Source organism: Oncorhynchus gorbuscha, linkage group LG20 (genome assembly GCF_021184085.1).
Source record: "Oncorhynchus gorbuscha isolate QuinsamMale2020 ecotype Even-year linkage group LG20, OgorEven_v1.0, whole genome shotgun sequence".
NCBI lineage: Eukaryota > Metazoa > Chordata > Actinopteri > Salmoniformes > Salmonidae > Oncorhynchus > Oncorhynchus gorbuscha.
Window position 1 is genome coordinate 7,861,334 of NC_060192.1, and position 18,628 is coordinate 7,879,961.

An 18,628-nucleotide genomic window follows, 5' to 3' on the forward strand; every position below is an offset into this window, starting at 1 on the left:
TCCGTTCCTGCTCCCAGTTGTTCCTCATTCTCCTAACTACCTCGTTTACTCTTTTCACACCTGTCCCCTATTTTGCCCTCTGATTAGAGCCCCTATTTCTCCCTCTGTTTTCCGCTTCTGTCCTTGTCGGATCCTTGTATGATGTTCGCTGTTCTGTGTCCTTGTTGCGCCCTGTCGTGTTTTACCTTCTTCAGATGCTGTGTGTGAGCAGGTGTCAGTGTCAGCTACGGCCGGTGCCTTCCCGAAGACAACCTGCAGTCTGTGATCGAGTCTCCAGTCATTCCTCGCTACTGACGAGTGGATTTCAGTTTTCCTGTTTTGTTTTCACCTAGAGATATCCAGGATTATCTCTTTTGTCTAAAACTGGAATAAAGACTCTGTTTTCGTTAAGTCGCTTTTGGGTCCTCATTCACCAGCATAACAGCGAAATGGAGAGCTGAAAATAAAGAGAAGGGAGGGGCCCGAAAAGTCATGTTTAGGAAAGAGGATGATAGCGGGTGACCGGCTATGTTATGTGTGATGATGGCGAGGCGCTTTACAAATTTGACAGACGGAAGACAGGGACTTTAAATAGGCCTATGGCGTCAAGGGGACAGTAGCCTGATGTTCAGATGGGTTAAATGGGAACTGAAATCTGGACACGGGAGGAATTGATGCCTCTTGGGTATTTCAGACTGTTTACCTGATGAATCTGTCCGTTTAAAAACAAATGATTGGGCTTTGCTTTGCTTATCGTGTATTGTTGTGTATAATGACCTGTATTTGATTGGAAAAGAGACCTCGCTCTCAGCATTGACTCCCTGTCAAAATACATGTTAAAATGAAAAAAAAAATACAGGAAAGAAAGCTCTCACATGTTAAGTTCTGCAGAATTATATACATATATAATTATACATACATTTCTTGCAGTAAAATGATACACCAAATGTAGGCTATATTTTAATTTGGGAACAGGAGTGACCCAACTCACTAACACACACACACACACACACACACACACACACACACACACACACACACACACACACACACACACACACACACACACACACACACACACACACACACACACACACACACACACACACACACACACACACACACACACACACACACACACACACACACACACACACACACAGTCTTGTCCAGCTAACCTTCTGGGGACACACAATTCAGTCCCATTCAAAATCCTATTTTCCCTAACCCCTAACCCCTAAACCAAACAAGTACTCTTACCCTTACCCTAACCTCAACCCCCCAAAACCTAACCATAACCCTAACCCTAAACCTAGCTCCTAACCCTTAACGCAATTCTAACACTAATTCTCACCTTAACCCTAAACCCCCTAGAAATAGCATGTGACCTCGTGGGTACTAACAAATTGTCCTCAGTTGGTCAAATTTTGGTTCATTTACTCTTCTTGTGGAGAATAGTTAAACACACACACGCGCACACACACACACTCACGACTCTATAACCCTCTAAAAAGCAGAAGTAATTCCACATCTCACACACACAAAGGCGACCTCTTTTTCCCTGCGAGAGTGTAGGACTGCACGCGCGCTGAGCTAACAAATGAAAGCCCCATCCATTCCTCTTAGCCGGATAACTACAGTAAGTGAATGGAGCCCTGTCCCTGTAGGGTAATGGAGGGGGGTGGGGGTATTTAGTGGCTGGCTGGCTGCTTTGGCTTGCGTTGTTGGTCTCTCTCTCCCCTTCTCCCTCTCTCCCTGTCTCTCATTCCCCTGACCTGAACCTCAGTTACAGGCTGTTTCGAGAGAGAGAGAGGGGGAGGGACGGACAAAAGCTACAGGTTCTTTTCCCAGTACTACTCCTGTCTCTTCTCTTCTCTTCTCTTCTCTTCTCTTCTCTTCTCTTCTCTTCTCTTCTCTTCTCTTCTCTTCTCTTCTCTTCTCTTCTCTTCTCTTCTCTTCTCTTCTCTTCTCTTCTCTTCTCTTCTCTCTCTCTCTCTCTCTCTCTCTCTCTCTCTCTCTCTCTCTCTCTCTCTCTCTCTCTCTCTCTCTCCTCTGACTCATATTTGATCTGGGGGACATGATGAGGCTGTGTTGGCCTATTTACTCTGTGATTTGAAACGCTCTGTTCACAAATTCATGTACTGCCTGTCGCGAATTGCATACAAGTTGACGGTGTCTATTTTCGGATCACTTCTGATAATTTCTGATCACACTCCATTCGGTAGGAGTGGGTTAAGGGCATACAGAATAGCAACCGACACTACACTCTCAGTCGGTTCAATATAAATGACAGGCACTAGAACTAGCAACTACCATCTACCACCCGAGCCTCAGGGAACCAAGGACACTGCCCTGCCAAGGTGAGCCATTCGTCTAGCTCAGGGGTAGGCAATCCTGGCCCTGATTAGATAGAGAGACATGAGTGAACAAAAGAGAGGGTGTGATAGAGAAACAGGAGGGAACGAGAGATGAGCAATAGAGAGAGAGAGAGAGAGAGAGAGAGAGAGAGAGAGAGAGAGAGAGAGAGAGAGAGAGAGAGAGAGAGAGAGAGAGAGAGAGAGAGAGAGAGAGAGAGAGAGAGAGAGAGAGAGGGGTGAAAGTGGGTGAATGAGCAAAAGAGAACTTAGTAAAGGACCACCTCCCTCCTGGAGACTCATGGCTCATATGTGTTGTATAAGTGATGTGTGAGCTGATTGGTTTGCCGATCAGGCCCTTGTCACTGCCCGGTTCTGTCCGACCCGCGTGGACCCGCTCCACACTAAGACAACACGGGACGGAGGGCATTTTGGGTCGAGTTTAACACAGTGACACCTTCCCTCGTTGCACCTTACGACTACCTGGACGGCCCTCTTCGTCCTCAACTCAACCTTAAATGCCATTCAAACTATCGCTTTGATCGCCGTGAGATGCTCTCGCAAGCGATCCATACTTCCACATATTTCCAAACCCTGTGCTTATCAAAGATGATCAACACTTGAATAGATCAAAACTTCACCGCATTTAAATGACGGCATAAACGAAGGTGAAACATTGCAATATACATGATGTAATTGACCTTGTTAGAAAGTTCAAACCCCCGACCTGACAAGGTACAAATCTGTCGTTCTGCCCCTGAACAGGCAGTTAACCCACTGTTCCCAGGCCGTCATTGAAAATAAGAATTTGTTCTTAACTGAAGCTCTGAGGTTATCAGTTGACTTAATTTAATGACATTATATTCTTCAAACCTCCATAGTTTATAACAAACATTCCACCATCCAAGACTCCAAACTCATTTATGCAAAACATGTTAAACATCGACACCTTTCCGTTCATTATTGTGACACACATTCTCCTAGCCTGGTGGTTATCGTTGTGACAACACGCTAGCAACATGCCGGTAGCAACGGAGTGGCGTCATGACGATACGGCTGTCACAGCCAGAGGAGACCCCTTTACCATTACATGTTAGCACACTGTCCGTCACAACAGCCTCGTTCGTTAGTCCCAACTCACCTAGGCTGACAGCTAATTAGGCCTAGTGTGTGTGTGTGTGTGTGGGTGAGAGTGTGCGTGATGGTACGGCTGGGTCAAAAATAACCGAACGTGTGTTCTGTCCACTATTCACCCAAAGCTGAGTGTCATTTAACCCAGCATTTTTCAGAGTATAGCAGATAATAATATAGCAATACACCCAGTGAGGACCTGCAGTACACGAGAGTAAAATAACAGAGAGTAAACATGCGGCAAGGTACAGTAAAGCCCTAGAATACACAATCAAATATGGATTTGTTTACACTTACAGTGCTGTGAAAGAGTATTTGCCCCTTTTCAGATTTCCTATATTTTTGCACGTTTTTTTTTTACACTGAATGTTATCAGACCTTCAACCAGAACATAACGTTAGATAAAGGTAACCTGAGTTTACAAATAACAGCAAAAACGTGATACTTATTTATTGAATTAACAAAGTTACGCAACACCCAATTCACCCTGTGTGACAAAGTAATTGCCCCATTGCACTCAATAACTGGTTGTGCCACCTTTTAGCAGCAACGACTCCAACCAAACGCTCCCTGTAGTTGTTGATCAGTCTCTCACGTCGCTGTGGAGGAATTTTGGCCCACTCGTCCCTGCAGAACTGCTGTAACTCAGAGACTTTTGTGGGTTTTCAAGCGGGAACGGTTCGTTTCAAGTCCTGCCGCAACATCTCAATCGGGATTAGAACTGGACTTCGACTAGGCCATTCCAAAACTTCTTCAAATGTGTTGCTTTTTAACCATATCCATGCAGACTTGCACGTGTGTGTCCATACTCCCGTTTCCTCTGCGGCAGCAGTTTGTTGAACCCCCCCACACACACACACACACACAAAATCACTGGGCCAGAGTCTCCAATTAGACCCCTAGAACAATCTGAGACCGAGGGGGAGGAACGTAGGGGGGAGAGTGGGAGGGATAGAGGGAGAGATTGGATGAGAAGAAGTCCTAATTCAGAATCAATTTGCCGAGGCGTTGCAATCAGCCTCAAGGGTTTGTTGTGTGGCTGTACGAGAAGAGTCAAATTGGGTTGGCACCACTCTCTCCACTTTAGCGGAGAACAGGACAAAATTGTGTATCCTGCACTCTTAACATGAAGGTGCTATCTAGAACCTAAAATAGTTTGTCACCTGTGCAAATTTATTCATTATTTAACCTTTACTTAACTAGGCAAGTCAGTTAATAAGAACAAATTTGTATTTTACAATGACGGCCTACCCCAGCCAAACCCTCCCCAAACCCGGGTGACGCTGGGCCAGTTGTGCACTGCCCTATGGTACTCCCGATCACAGCCGGTTGTGATAACAAACCCTGGTGTGATCCCGGGTTGTGTGACCCCTTTATCACTGAGACTCAGTGCCTTAGACCGCAGAGCCACTTGGAAAGTCTCATTGTAGAACCCTTTGAAGAACCTTTTGGGTTCCATGTGGAACACTTTCCACAAAGTTTTTTTTTAACCCAGAACCAAAAAGGGGTTCTCTTATGGAGTCAGCCAAAGAACCCTACACACACATGGGCTCCCGAGTGGAACAGCGGTCTAAGGCACTGCATCTCAGTGCCAGAGGTGTCACTACAGACCCTGGTTTGATCACGGGCTATATTACAACCGACCTTGATCGGGAGTCCCACAGGGCGGCACACAATTGGCCCAGCGTCGTCCGGGTTAGGGGAGGGTTTGGCTGGGGTAGGCCGCCATTGTGAATAACAATTTGTTTGTAACAGACTTGCCTGGTTAAATAAGACTATGGGTTAGTTGTTTGGGGGAGAGAGAGAATTCTTCAACCAAGTGTGTGTGAAGTCTTCTTATCGAATCAGTGTGTGTGTTTGCATGACAGAGTCCGGGGCCGGGATAACTGTGTGAGAGAGTCATTTTGACAGATTTAGCTCAAAGCCTAGGAGGGGGTACTTTAGATGTCAGGACTGGTATTTCAGAAGGAGAGAGGGGGCTAAGAGCTGGGATGTCCTTTCACCAACTGGCCAGAATGGACGGAGGGTGAGGGATGTCACTCACTCACACATACGCATTCACACACGACATTGCATCTAAGTAAACGCATTGGGCAAAAAGTGGACTGTACCCTTACTTGCCAGAAGAGGGCACTGTAATGACAAACATATGGAACAGTCTGCAGATAGGCTGATGTTAAATCTATTGTGGGGGGGGGTTCTATGTTATGATTCTATGTTAGGTTTGAGATTTTATCGCTTATGGTTTAAGGGATGGTTTGAGTTTGGTAAGCTGATCCTAGAAGAGTGCCTAATGGGCCAGGTACCTTCTACCTCTATCATATCATATCCAAACGTGAACTTAATGGCCTCATGACTCAGGAGAAAGAGAAATGGTCATGTGACTCTACAGCGAGAAACAGTGGCTTCATCTCATCACTTTTCTCCTCTCCTCTCTCATTCTCTCCATTCCTCTCCTCTCCTCTCCTTTCTCATTATCTTCTTTCCTCTGGTCCCTGCAGGGGAGCAGCTTAACTGACACCCGATCGATGGATATAAAGCCTACCCGCTGTCTGTCGGACTCCTCTGTGTCTCACTAACACTTTGTCTCCTCTCTCTCGCCCCATTTTGTCCCTCTTTCTGCACTCTCTCGCCTCACCTCTTACCTCTCTCTCAACTTCTCTCCTACCGTCTCGCTCGTACGGGCACGCGCGCGCGCACCATGAATGTTTAGCCACGGCAGGCGCAACCCCTTGCCGCAACACTTCGTCTACACGCACAACCACACTGCCGATCTCTACTCATAACCTCAACGAGCCAATCCACAGCAGCTTTATTTGCCATTAAAACCTGGTGGAAACAACTGCTCGGTTCATAAAACACACTTCAGTCTCACTTTGTGGAAGTTCAACCCCGACGGCTCCCGTTGGCATTCATGTGTTTTTAATATGGCTTCCACTACACGGGGTTAGTGTCAGAGGCACATCAACTATCTTTTGTAGGTCAACAGACAGCAATAGTATTCTGTGGACACATGGCGTGGCGTGGAGGGTTTTGGCATTTGTCATAGAGAGAGATAGATGGAAGGAGAGCGAGTAGACAGAGACAGGAGCTCCATCAACTTGAGTTCGACAAAAGATGGAGACCTTGGTAACCAACACGGGCGAAGCTAATGTAATGTCTAATGTCAATCTATAGGAATCATTTCTGTTTGAACCAGTCACAGTGGACAGCGAAGCATTTCCATTGGATCGGCAACGTAAAGAGTTTGTTTGCATCCTGAATGTATCCTGATGACCGTGTACCGTTCACCTAGAGGTCCTCCTCTCCACTCTCATCTCTAATTTGATGGGGATGCGCTCTGCTTATAGGTGGCAAGCTACTCATGGATGACTCACAGAGTCTGCATTTCTGCAGTTTATTAAGTAGCAGTTCAAATATCTGTTGAGTGAAGTGGCTCATTTTGAGCCAGCCAGGAGAACACATGTGAAGAGAAAACTAAATGAGTCCTATTGCACCACAGATGTATCATTCCACAACGGCTGGAAAGCTCAATAACTCCACACAACCTGTACATCAGAGTGTATTCAGAATGGGTGTTATGGAGAAGCTCAATGAGATTCAGACTGGCATAGAACCACCTGGAGACCAGACCAGACTTCTATTCACGTTGACGTGACATGTCTCTGTCTCCGGAAGTCTCTCTTCCAATTAGTATTTCTTTCTTTCTGCCTCTCACACACTCTTGACACACACAGGCGCGTGCAGGCACACACGCTGCATGCTCCGGTAGGCGAGTACTCACGGTGACTCTGAAGGGCGTGGCTGCTGCGGCAGGTTCCATGGTGTGGGTGATCTTGTCCGGCGCACCACCAGGCATGCTCCGTCGGCGGCCCGTTCGCTCCGGGGGCGACTCTGGGGGAGACAGGGAAGAGAGAGACAGGGAGAGAGAGAGAGAGAGAGAGAGAGAGAGAGAGAGAGAGAGAGAGAGAGAGAGAGAGAGAGAGAGAGAGAGAGAGAGAAGAGAGAGAAGAGAAGAGAAGAGAGAGACAGGGAAGAGAGAGACAGGGAAGAGAGAGAAAGAGACAGGGACGAGAGAGACAGGGAAGAGAGAGAGAGAGACAGGGGCGAGAGAGACAGGGAAGAGAGAGACGGAAGAGAGAGAGAGAGACAGGGACGAGAGAGACAGGGACGAGAGAGAGAGAGAAGAGAGAGACAGGGAAGAGAGAGACAGGGAAGAGAGAGAGAGAGACAGGGACGAGAGAGACAGGGACGAGAGAGACGGGGAAGAGCGAGACAGGGAAGAGAGAGACAGGGAAGAGAGAGAGAGAAGAGAGAGACAGGGAAGAGAGAGACAGGGAAGAGAGAGAGAGAGACAGGGACGAGAGAGACATGGACGAGAGAGACGGGGAAGAGCGAGACAGGGAAGAGAGAAACAGGAAAGAGAGAGAGAGACAGGGAAGAGAGAGACAGGAAAGAGAGAGAGAGAGAGACAGGGAAGAGAGAGACAGGAAAGAGAGAGAGAGAGAAGAGAGAGACAGGGAAGAGAGAGACAGGGAAGAGAGAGAGAGAGAGAGACAGGGACGAGAGAGAGAGAGAGAGATAGGGATGAGAGAGACAGGGACGAGAGAGACGTGGAAGAGCGAGACAGGGAAGAGAGAGAGAGAGAAGAGAGAGACAGGGAAGATAGAGAGAGAGAGAAGAGAGAGACAGGGAAGAGAGAGACAGGGAAGAGAGAGAGAGAGAAGAGAGAGACAGGGAAGAGAGAGAGAGAGACAGGGACGAGAGAGACAGGGACGAGAGAGACGGGGAAGAGCGAGACAGGGAAGAGAGAGACAGGGAAGAGAGAGAGAGAGAAGAGAGAGACAGGGAAGAGAGAGACAGGGAAGAGAGAGAGAGAGACAGGGACGAGAGAGACAGGGACGAGAGAGACGGGGAAGAGCGAGACAGGGAAGAGAGAGACAGGAAAGAGAGAGAGAGAGACAGGGAAGAGAGAGAGAGAGATAGGGATGAGAGAGCAAGACAGGGAAGAGAGAGAGACAGGGAAGAGAGAGAGAGAGAGAAAGAGAGAGAGAGAGAGAGAGAGAGAGAGAGAGAGAGAGAGAGAGAGAGAGAGAGAGAGAGAGAGAGAGAGAGAGAGAGAGAGAGAGAGAGATAGAGACAGAGGCAGAGACAGGGAAGAGAGACAGAGACAGAGACAGAGACAGAGACAGAGAGGACATCAGTCAGGATAATGGTGTAAAATACATGTTGTGCAACCGGCTTTGTTTCCAAAAGTCAGGCTCAGTTAAGCAACCAGCAGAACGTTTCTTTAATTTTGCACATTGTTTTCATGTTCTTGTTCAACTCCATTTCATTTGTTGTCTCTAAATAGACAGCCCTGGGGTTTATCTTGATCTGATACTGCTTTGTCTTTCATTGTGTGTCTGTTCTATGTGCAGTGATTTAATGCGACTCCTGTTATCACAGACAGTGATCGTTACCATTCTATCAGAGCCATGAGGTACCATGTGCTGCAGATCGGGACATGTCCACTCCAAGAATGTGAGACATGCCAAGTATGCATGTTGATACAGCGATACGCTTCCGACGATGTTACAGCACAGAACAGGACTGACATTAACCGAGGGTTGCCATGTTTTTGCAGATGGGTGAACTAACTTAACCCCTCGCGGCAATGTTTCCATTCGAAACTGTAGCAATTAGCGCTTGAGGCACACAACTCATTGTTGTTTTGTTTTTGACAGGAGAGGTTTCATGTCTTCCATTGTGTTCTGGTCCATCTACCTTGTGATCGAAAGTGGACACTTTTCCCCTTAAAAAACCCCACACAAAATCACCCCTGTCAGATAGCGCATACTTTAAGGGAAAGGAAGACACCAGGAGACAGGTTTTTGGTGTTGTCAGTGTCGGTAGTCAGACTCCCCTGTCTGTCTGTTAGCCTGTCAGCGTTAGCTGTGCCACAGTAAATTAGAACGTCTGCTATGTTACAGGGCTGTCTGCGGTTTTAGCACACAGAGTAACTGGATAAAAGGACAAGACAAGGTCTGACTGAGGGAGAACACACGCGTCCTGCTGGGAGAGACAACTGATGGGAACGTCCTGTACTCTATACACCTCGACTCAGTCCCGACTGTGCTGACGCCGGTATGCCGTACAACTCGCAGTAGGCTACGCGCGAAAACAAGCACTCAAGCTAAACTTTCGCACTTTTTTGACATCATGTGAACACTGAAATAGCAAATCAAATGTCACTGGTCATGTGCGCCTAATACAACAGGGGTCGACACCACTGCTTAGTGTGAACTCTCCCTCCATGTTAGTACTGTCAACCCCCCCCCCCCCAACTTCTATAGCAGACACAGTGACCCCCCCTCCCTCCCTCGACCTCTGTGAGGTCACTGGCAGGCCAATGTTGATCTGTGTCAGTTTAGGGGACTTGACCGGTTTCTCTCTCTAATTCACTCTCAATTTTCAATTGGCATGGGAGACATGTGTTTCCATTGCCGAAGCGAGTGATTTACACAAAACAAAACAAAAAACACAAGTGAGAAGACACAAAACAATATCGACAGAAAACTATTAGAAAGTGACCAGCGAACATTGCACTCACAAAGGGTTGAAAAAGAGAGGCATTTCAAGTGTTACATTATCAGCTGTGGAACGTGTTTAGCAGTGTGCAAATAGCTGTAGTACAAATAGTAGGGGAAGATAAATAAGCAGATACATATTGGTGGTATTTATAACGCTGTTTGTTCTCCACTGGGTGCCCTTTCCTCAAGGCAACGGACCACAAATCTTGCACACTGGTATTTCACCTAACAGACATAGGAGTTTATCAATGTTTGATTTGTTTTCAAATTCATTTGTGGGTCCATGTGATCTGTGGGAAATATGTATCTCTCAGGCGGTAACATGCTTGGCAGGGGGATAGGAAGTGCAGCTCGTTTTCCCACTCATTGTGTGGGCAGTGTGCACATAGCCTGGCTCTCTCTCTCGAGAGCCAGGTCTACCTATGGCGGCCTCTCTCAATAGCAAGGCTATGCTCACTGAATCTTTACAAAGTCAAGGATTTTCTTAATTCTGGGACAGTCATAGTGGCCAGGTATTCTACCACTCTGTACTCTCTGTTTATGGCCAGATAGCGTTCCAATTGTATTGATTCTTTCGAGGTTGTCAAGTAGTTATCTTTTTGCTTTCTCATAATTGGTTTGAGTCTAATTGTGTCTTGGTCTTGGGGCTCTGTGGGGTCTATTTGTGTTTGTGAACAGAGCCCCAGAACCAGCTGGCTGAGGGGACTATTCTCTAGGTTCATATCTTTGTAGGTGAGGGTTTTTAGGCGGTTGTAGAACTGAACAGCTCTTTTATGGATGTTGATAACTAGCAGGTATAGCCCTACTTCGACTCTGCATGCATTGTTTGGGGCTTTGCGTTCCACACAAGAATATTTTTGCATAATTCTGCACGCAGAGTCTCAATTGGGTGTCTGTCCCTTTTTGTGAATTCTTGGTTGGTGAGCGGACCCCAGACCTCACAACCAAAGAGGGCAACGGGTTCCATAAGTAATTGAAGTATGTTTTTTTAGCCAGATCCTAATTTGGGACGTCAAGTTTCATGTTCCTTCTGATGGTGTAGAAGGCCCTTCTTGCCTCGTCTCTCGGATCGTTCACAGTCTTGTGGAAGTTACCTGTGGTGTTGATGTTTTGGACGAGGTAGGTATAATTATTTGTGTGCTCTAGGACAACGGTGTTCAGATAGAATTTGTATTTATTGTCCTGGCTACGGGACCTTTTTCGGAACACCGTGATGTTTTGTCTTGCTGAGATTCACTGTCAGGGTCCAAGTCTGACGGAATCTGGGCAAAAGAAGCACCAGATCATCTGCAAACAGTAGACATTTGATTTCAGAGTCCAGAAGGGTGAGGCCAGGTGCTGCAGACTGTTCTAGTGCCCTCGCCAATTCATTGATATAAATGTTGAAAAGGGTGGGGCTCAAGGTACATTCCTGTCTCACCCCACGGCCCTGAGGAAAGAAATCTGTCAATTTTACATTGACACCGCTTTCCATCAATTTGCATCGCAAACCACCGCGCCAACTTGAGTCTCTCTCTCGCTCTCGACTTTTTGTCTGCAGCTCAACAAAAAACAAACACGACACTGCACGTGGCTTTCACTATAGGACCCAAAGCTACATCTGTCAATCAACAATAAGTCACGTCCTTACAAGGAAATCGTACAGTTTTACCATAAGCCCAATGGAGTACAGATGAGGGTGCATAAGGTTTTGCCAAAGGGTACACTATTACTCTACAGAATACACACGTTTTAATTAGAAGGATTTAATAATTGGTAAAGAGAGACTGTAAAACGTGTTTTCCCGGGACTCATATGAAGAGCAGCCTGTTCTCCTTACGGTACACACTGTGCAGATGGTAGCAACATGTGTAGGCATGCAGTGCAATTTGACACACTAATTAGCTCACCACATAATGAGGCATGTGTGTAGAGTACTGCAGATCACAGTAGTTTCCTCTCTCATAGCGAACACATGCAGGGGCCAGCTGTGAATCCTACACTCAGTCACTGGTTGGAGGAATGGTTGGCTACAGGTTGGCTGTAAAGTGTTAAACACACACACACACACACACACACACACACACACACACACACACACACACACACACACACACACACACACACACACACACACACACACACACACACACACACACACACACACACACACACACACACACACACACACACACACACACACACACACACACACACACACACACACACACACACCTGTGTACCAATAGGGACTGGGGAAAGCAGGAGATGCACTAGCGAAACATAGGTAATACAGAAGACACTTGTGGAAGAAGAAATGCAAATTAAAGTTGCCCCTGTGTGAGTTAAACATATAAACCCTTGACACATCCTCAGTGATCTGAGCACACGGAGATCTGAGGACAATTAATTATCTTGCTGCCATGGCAGCAGCCTATCAGGCACTTTATTGAACTTTATTTATCTTTGTGTGTGTGTGTGTGTGTGTGTGTGTGTGTGTGTGTGTGTGTGTGTGTGTGTGTGTGTGTGTGCGTGCGTGCGTGCGTGCGTGCGTGCGTGCGTGTGTGTGTGTGTCTGGCAGCAGACAGAGGTATGTTTTGTCTGTCAGGTCAGCTAGAGGGCACATACAGTAGATGTTTTGTCTTTGAGTATTTGAGTATTGAGTATTGTCTCAACGATGTCCACCCGCTGCCCTGTACAAGCCCTCCTCCTCTACCTCACCTCGTCCTTCAGCATCTTCTCGCTCACACTTCCTCTACCTCTCCCCTCATTCATGACTTTCTCCTCTTCCTCCTCCTCTTCCTCCATAGTCCGAAAAAAACAGCCATCCCTCCTACCTTCCCTATGGCTCTCACTCTTATCCTCCCCCCTTCCTCTACTTCTGTTTGCCCATATACAGATCTCTCCATCCTCCCTAGCCCTCCCTAGCCTCACTCCATCTCCCTATCCTTCCCTCCATCCCTCCTAACAGTTGGTTAATAGGACAGAGTCTCACACCACCTGGTAGTGTGAGTCTCAGGGGACCTGGGAGACGATAAAGCCCAGACGGGAGTCACCTGGCTGGGCTTGTAACGTTGCTCAGCCTGGGTCTCCGAGTTTAGTTAATGGCCCTCCATAGGAGAGGCTGCAGAGCTTTGGGTCTGGCAGGGGAAGATAAGAGGCTGGATGGAGGAGAGAAGTGAGTCACTTCACTCCTTCTGAGAAACAGTACGAACCCATGAGAGATTGAGAAAGGAGTCGCAGAGTCGACTCCCTGGAATCGCAGAGAAGGTGGTTAAACAGTTGTAGAGATGTGTGCGTTGGTACATGCAGTATATGCATCTCTTTCTCCCTCTCTTTCAGTTAAATTACATTTCAAGTTAAGGGCTTTATTGACATGGGAAACATATGTTAACATTGCCTACGCAAGTGAACTTGGTAATAAACAAAAGTGAAATAAACAATAAAAAAAACAGTAAACATTACATTCACAAAAGTTGCCAAAAAAATTAAGACGTTGCACGTTTCATATTATGTGCAGATAGTTAAAGTACAAAAGGGAAAATAAATCAACATAAATATGGGTTGTATTTACAGTGGTGTTTGTTCTTCACTGGTTGTCCTTTTCTTGTGGCAACAGGTCACAAATTTGCTGTGATGGTACACTGTGGTATTTCACCCAATAGATATGGGAGTTGATCACAATTGGGTTTGTTTTTCAAATTCTTTGTGGATCTGTGTAATCTGAGGGAAATATGTGTTTCTAATATGGTCATACATTGGACAGGAGGTTAAGAAGTGCAGCTCAGTTTCCACCTCATTTTGTGGGCAGTGAGCACATAGTCTGTCTTCTCTTGAGAGCCAGGTCTGCCTGCGGTGGCCTTTCTCAATAGCAAGGCTATACTCACTGAGTCTGTCCATAGTCAAAGCCTTCCTTAAGTTTATGTGAGTCACAGTGGTCAGGTATTCTGCCACTATGTTACACTCTGTTTAGGGCCAAATAGCATTCTAGTTTGCTCTGTTTCTTTTGTTAATTATTTTCAATGTATCAAGTAATTATATTTTTGTTTTCTCATGAATTGGTTGGGTCTAATTGTGTTGCTGTCCTGGGGCTCTGTGGGGTCTGTTTGATAACAGAGCTCCAGGACCAGCTTGCTTAGGGGACTCTTCTCCAGGTTCATCTCTCTGTAGGTGATGGCTTTGTTATGGAAGGTTTGGGAATGACTTCCTTTTAGGTGGTTGTAGAATTTAACAAATCTTTTCTGGATTTTGGTAATTAGTGGGTATCGGCCTAATTACGCTCTGCATGCATTATTTGGTGTTTTACATTGTACACTGAGGATATTTTTGCAGAATTCTGCATGCAGAGTCTCAATTTGGTGTTTGTTCCATTTTGTGAATTTTTGGTTGGTGAGCAGAACCCAGACCTCACATCCTTAAAGGGCAAAAGGTTCTATAACTGATTCAAGTATTTTTAGCCAGATCCTAATTGGTATGTCAAATTCTATGTTTCTTTTGATTGCAAAGACTAACCTTCTTCCCTTGTTTCTCAGCTCGTTCACAGCTTTGTGGAAGTTATCAGTGGGGTATCAGCATCTAGATGCAATTTGTATTTGTGGACCTTTTTTTGGAACACAATTATTTTTGTCTTACTGAATCTCTCTCTCTCTCTCTCTCTCTCTCTCTCTCTCTCTCTCTCTCTCTCTCTCTCTCTCTCTCTCTCTCTCTCTCTCTCTCTCTCTCTCTCTCTCTCTCTCTCTCTCTCTCGTCAGAACTCTATTAGACATGTCTGTAGCCGACCCCTATTGTCCCTTCCTACCTCCAGAGTGACAGCTACCTTTCTCCTTCACTCGCTCCTCTCATTGTTTGGCCCCCAAGGACAATTTCCTCAATGCTCCATTCCCTTGGCAACCCCACCAGCCTAGCCGCACACTACCCTCCAGATGCCCTGACCAGGACATTCCAGGGAGAGGCATGCTCTTATTCCACCGCCAGCCCCCCTCCCCGCCACCAAGGAAGCTTTCAGCTTCAAACAGCTTCAACTGAAATACCAAAACGAATGAATGTATCAGCGCCCCATTGGATTTGGTTAAGTCAGCATGTGTGTGTCTGTGTCATCGTCTGGGTGCTAGGTGTATTTGTATGGAGCAGTGTGCGGTGAGGTACATGTAATGTGTCACACACTGTGATAAGACAAAGAGACAGTAGCTAGATAGCATCAGGGTTAATTATAGTAGGGAAAGCGGAACATGCTGGATATAGCAAGGACACTTTGCATGGTGAGTCGATAAAGTGTGTTTGAATGTGTGTGTGCGTATGTATGCACATGCATTTGTGTGTATGAGTGTATGCAAAGGCATCATGCCCATAGGGGGCACAGGGGCACGTGCCCCCTCAGATTTGTCCTAGCCACAGCCATTTTATGAAGTTGGCTTTAGCTAGGCCAGATAGCTTCCCAATCTCCCAACCTCATTACTAGCTACCAAGAAGCCATTTCAGGCTATCAATCAAGTTGGAGTAGCTAGCTTGTCTAATTATCTTAGCTGGCATGCCTGCTGGGAAGGTTGGTAGACTTTAGAAAAGCAAGCAATCACTAAATGTACTGAACAAGACTCACATTCCTTTCAATCTTTTACCCGGATTTTAGCAGAGATACAGAGAAGCATATGTGACTCGTTCCAGGAAACTAGGCATACGGAGCACGTCACTATTTCACAGGAGAGGCATTTGAACATAAACACACACTTTAAAAAAAATCTAAATGTGTTTCTTTTTGCCAGAAATGCCTTCTGGAACATGTGAACTGTCATATGCATTAATAACAAATGTGTATTCCCTACATAAATATGAATACAATTATTCAATTAGGAGCCTAGTTGGTTTAGCCACAGAAAAAGACAGGAACCTTCTGGCTAGCCATGACTGGCTGAGATAATGGATGGGCTGGACAAATGCCGGGAGATGAGTTTGGATTGGTCTGCCATGTAACATGCTTCTGTCTGTAACATGAGCTGTTCAATGCATGTTGACAGTCCTTTCTACCATGCAATTTTTGAAAGATATAACATTAGCCATCAGAGTGACTTGACACAACGCTGGCCAAAAAAAGATGTAGCTACAAACAAAACATAGTTAAAATGGTCCCAGTCTGCTGTGAAGCGTTCCTCCATGCATACGGGTATCTAGCTGCATTTTCAGGTATACGTTTCAAATTTTGTCAGAAAGTATTTTTAATTGCAAGTTAATAAAGCGTACTATTAGTTAGCTAGTGAACGTTAGCTTGCTGGCTCGCTAGCTAAAGTTACATCAGAAAACCATTTGCATTGCAAGTTATAACCTAATGTTTCGCTAGCTAACATTGAACATTCTTTGCTAGCTTTAGCTACCTGCAGATTCAAACTACAATGTTTGTATTGGTAGTAGTATGAGTTGGGATTATGCCGGCTCATTGTTTAGCTAGCTAGCTACATGTCTAAACAAAAACCTTCACTTCGGCCAGATTACTACATGGCCCATCAAATTAGCCAGGTGTGTCTGGGAGTGATTTTGTATTTGTATATATTATGGATCCCCATTGGCTGCTGCCAAGCAGTTATTCTGCCTGGGGTCTGCCAAAATTGAGGCAGTTATACAATTTTAAAAACATTACAATATGTTCATTACAGAATTCACAAGACACTGTGTGCCCATACTCCACTGCCACATTATCTACAACACAAAATCCATGTGTACGTGTGTGTATAGTACATATGTTATCATGTCTGTGTGTGCGCATGTGTCTGTACCCATGTTTGTGTTGCATCACAGTCGCTCTTCCATAAGGTGTAATTTGATCTGTTTTGCATCAGCTACCTGATGTGGAATAGAGTTCCATGTAGTCACGGCTCTAGTTACAGTCACCTATTGTATTTCATGAACATGTGTACATGTGTAGACAATAGTGAACAATCCACTTAGCTGGATGTGGCTGGAGGGTTATAGCATTTCCCTCACATGACCAATCAATTTCACCAATCAATTATATATATATATATTGTTTTTACATAGAATTAAGCATGTATCATCCTCAAGTATTTTGTGCCCCCTTTTAGAGGGTATGTGTGTGTGCGTGCAGATGCTCGTTTGCGTGTGCATGTTGCTGAGCAGCTGGCTAGCATGCCGTGGTGTTATTGGGCTGAGCGATGTAAAGACGAAGAGAAACCAGAAGGCGGTTAGCTGTGAATCAGATGGGCTGAGTGTGTAAAACAGGATGAAAGTCAAGTACTGTAGAATAAACTTTTAGTGATCCATCAGTTCTCTACCCGCTACCCTCGCCAGCTCCACAGTGCGGGAGAAATAGACTGGAACATACACGGAGTGTCCAAACATTAGGAACACCGACTCTTTCCATGACATAGACTGACACTGTGAATTCAGATGAAAGCTACACTACCTGGCCAAAAGTATGTAAACACCTGCTCGTCGAACATCGCATTAATATGGAGTTAGTCCCCCCCCCCCCTTTGCTGCTATAACAGCGTCCACTCTGTGGGGAAGGCTTTCCGCTAGATGTTGGAACATTGCTGCGGGGACTTGCTTCCATTCAGCCACAAGAGCATTAGAGAGGTCGGGCACTGATGTTGGGTGATTAGGCCTGACTCGCAGTCAGCGTTCCAATTCATCCCAAAGGTGTTCATTGGGGTTGAGGTCAGGGCTTTGTACAAACCAGTCAAGTTCTTCCACACCAATCTCAACAAGCCATTTCTGCATGGACCTTGCTTTGTGCACGGGTGCATTGTCATGCTGAAACAGGAAAGGGCCTTTCCCAAACTGTTGCCACAAAGTTGAAAGCACAGAATCATCTAGAATGTCATTGTATGCTGCAGCGTTAAGATTTCCCTTCACTGGAACCAAGGGAACTATCCCGAACCATGAAAAACAGCCCCAGATCATTATTCCACCTCCACCAAACTTTACAGTTGGCACTATGCATATTTGGCAGGTAGCGTTCTCCTGGAATCCGCCAAACTAAGATTTGTTTGGCCAACTGCGAGATGGTGAAGCGTGATTCATCACTCCAGAGAATGTGTTTCCAGTCCAATGGCAGGCAAGTTTTACACCACTCCAGCCGACTCTTGTCATTGCGCATATAAGCCATTGTTGCTCCTAGACGTTTCCACGTCTCAGTAAAAGCACTTACTGTTGATCAGGGCAGCTCTAGCAGGGCAGGAAGGAACGAACTGACTTGTTGAAAAGGTGGCATCCTATGACTGTGCCACGTTGAAAGTCACTGAGCTAGGAAGGCGTTTTATGTTTTGCACACTCAGTTCTACATACAATAAAGAGATGGCTCTCAGAGAATAAAAATGTATGCCTCACTCTTTGTATGTCTGTGTGTGTGTATGTGTGTGTGTGTGTACAATGCAGTCCTTGACGTTTTCCACATTTTGACACATTTGATACAGACATTCTAAAATGTATGAAATACATTTCTTTCCTCATCAATCTACACACAAGACCCCATGATGAAAAAACAAAAAAGGTTTTAGATTTTTTTTGCAAATGTATAAAAAAATCATGAACAGAAATACCTTATTTACATAAGTATTCAGACCCTTTGCTAAGGTGAATGCACCAATTTGTATGTCGCTCTGG

General features: G+C 45.7%; 1 protein-coding gene across 4 annotated transcripts in view; it reads right to left on the reverse strand.

Annotated features, from left to right (window-relative positions):
• Nucleotides 1-18,628, reverse strand: part of LOC124007230 (disabled homolog 2-interacting protein-like) — a 230,101-nt gene that overhangs the window by 138,197 nt on the left and 73,276 nt on the right. For 3 of the 4 annotated variants that reach the window (XM_046317642.1, XM_046317641.1, XM_046317640.1), the window contains exon 2: nucleotides 7,249-7,358. In XM_046317642.1, coding sequence (XP_046173598.1) covers nucleotides 7,249-7,323 — 75 coding nt within the window. In that variant the 5' untranslated portion in view covers nucleotides 7,324-7,358. Of the gene's footprint in view, nucleotides 1-7,248; nucleotides 7,359-11,925; nucleotides 12,069-18,628 lie in introns of those variants that run through there. The other variant, XM_046317643.1, reaches the window with a different exon arrangement.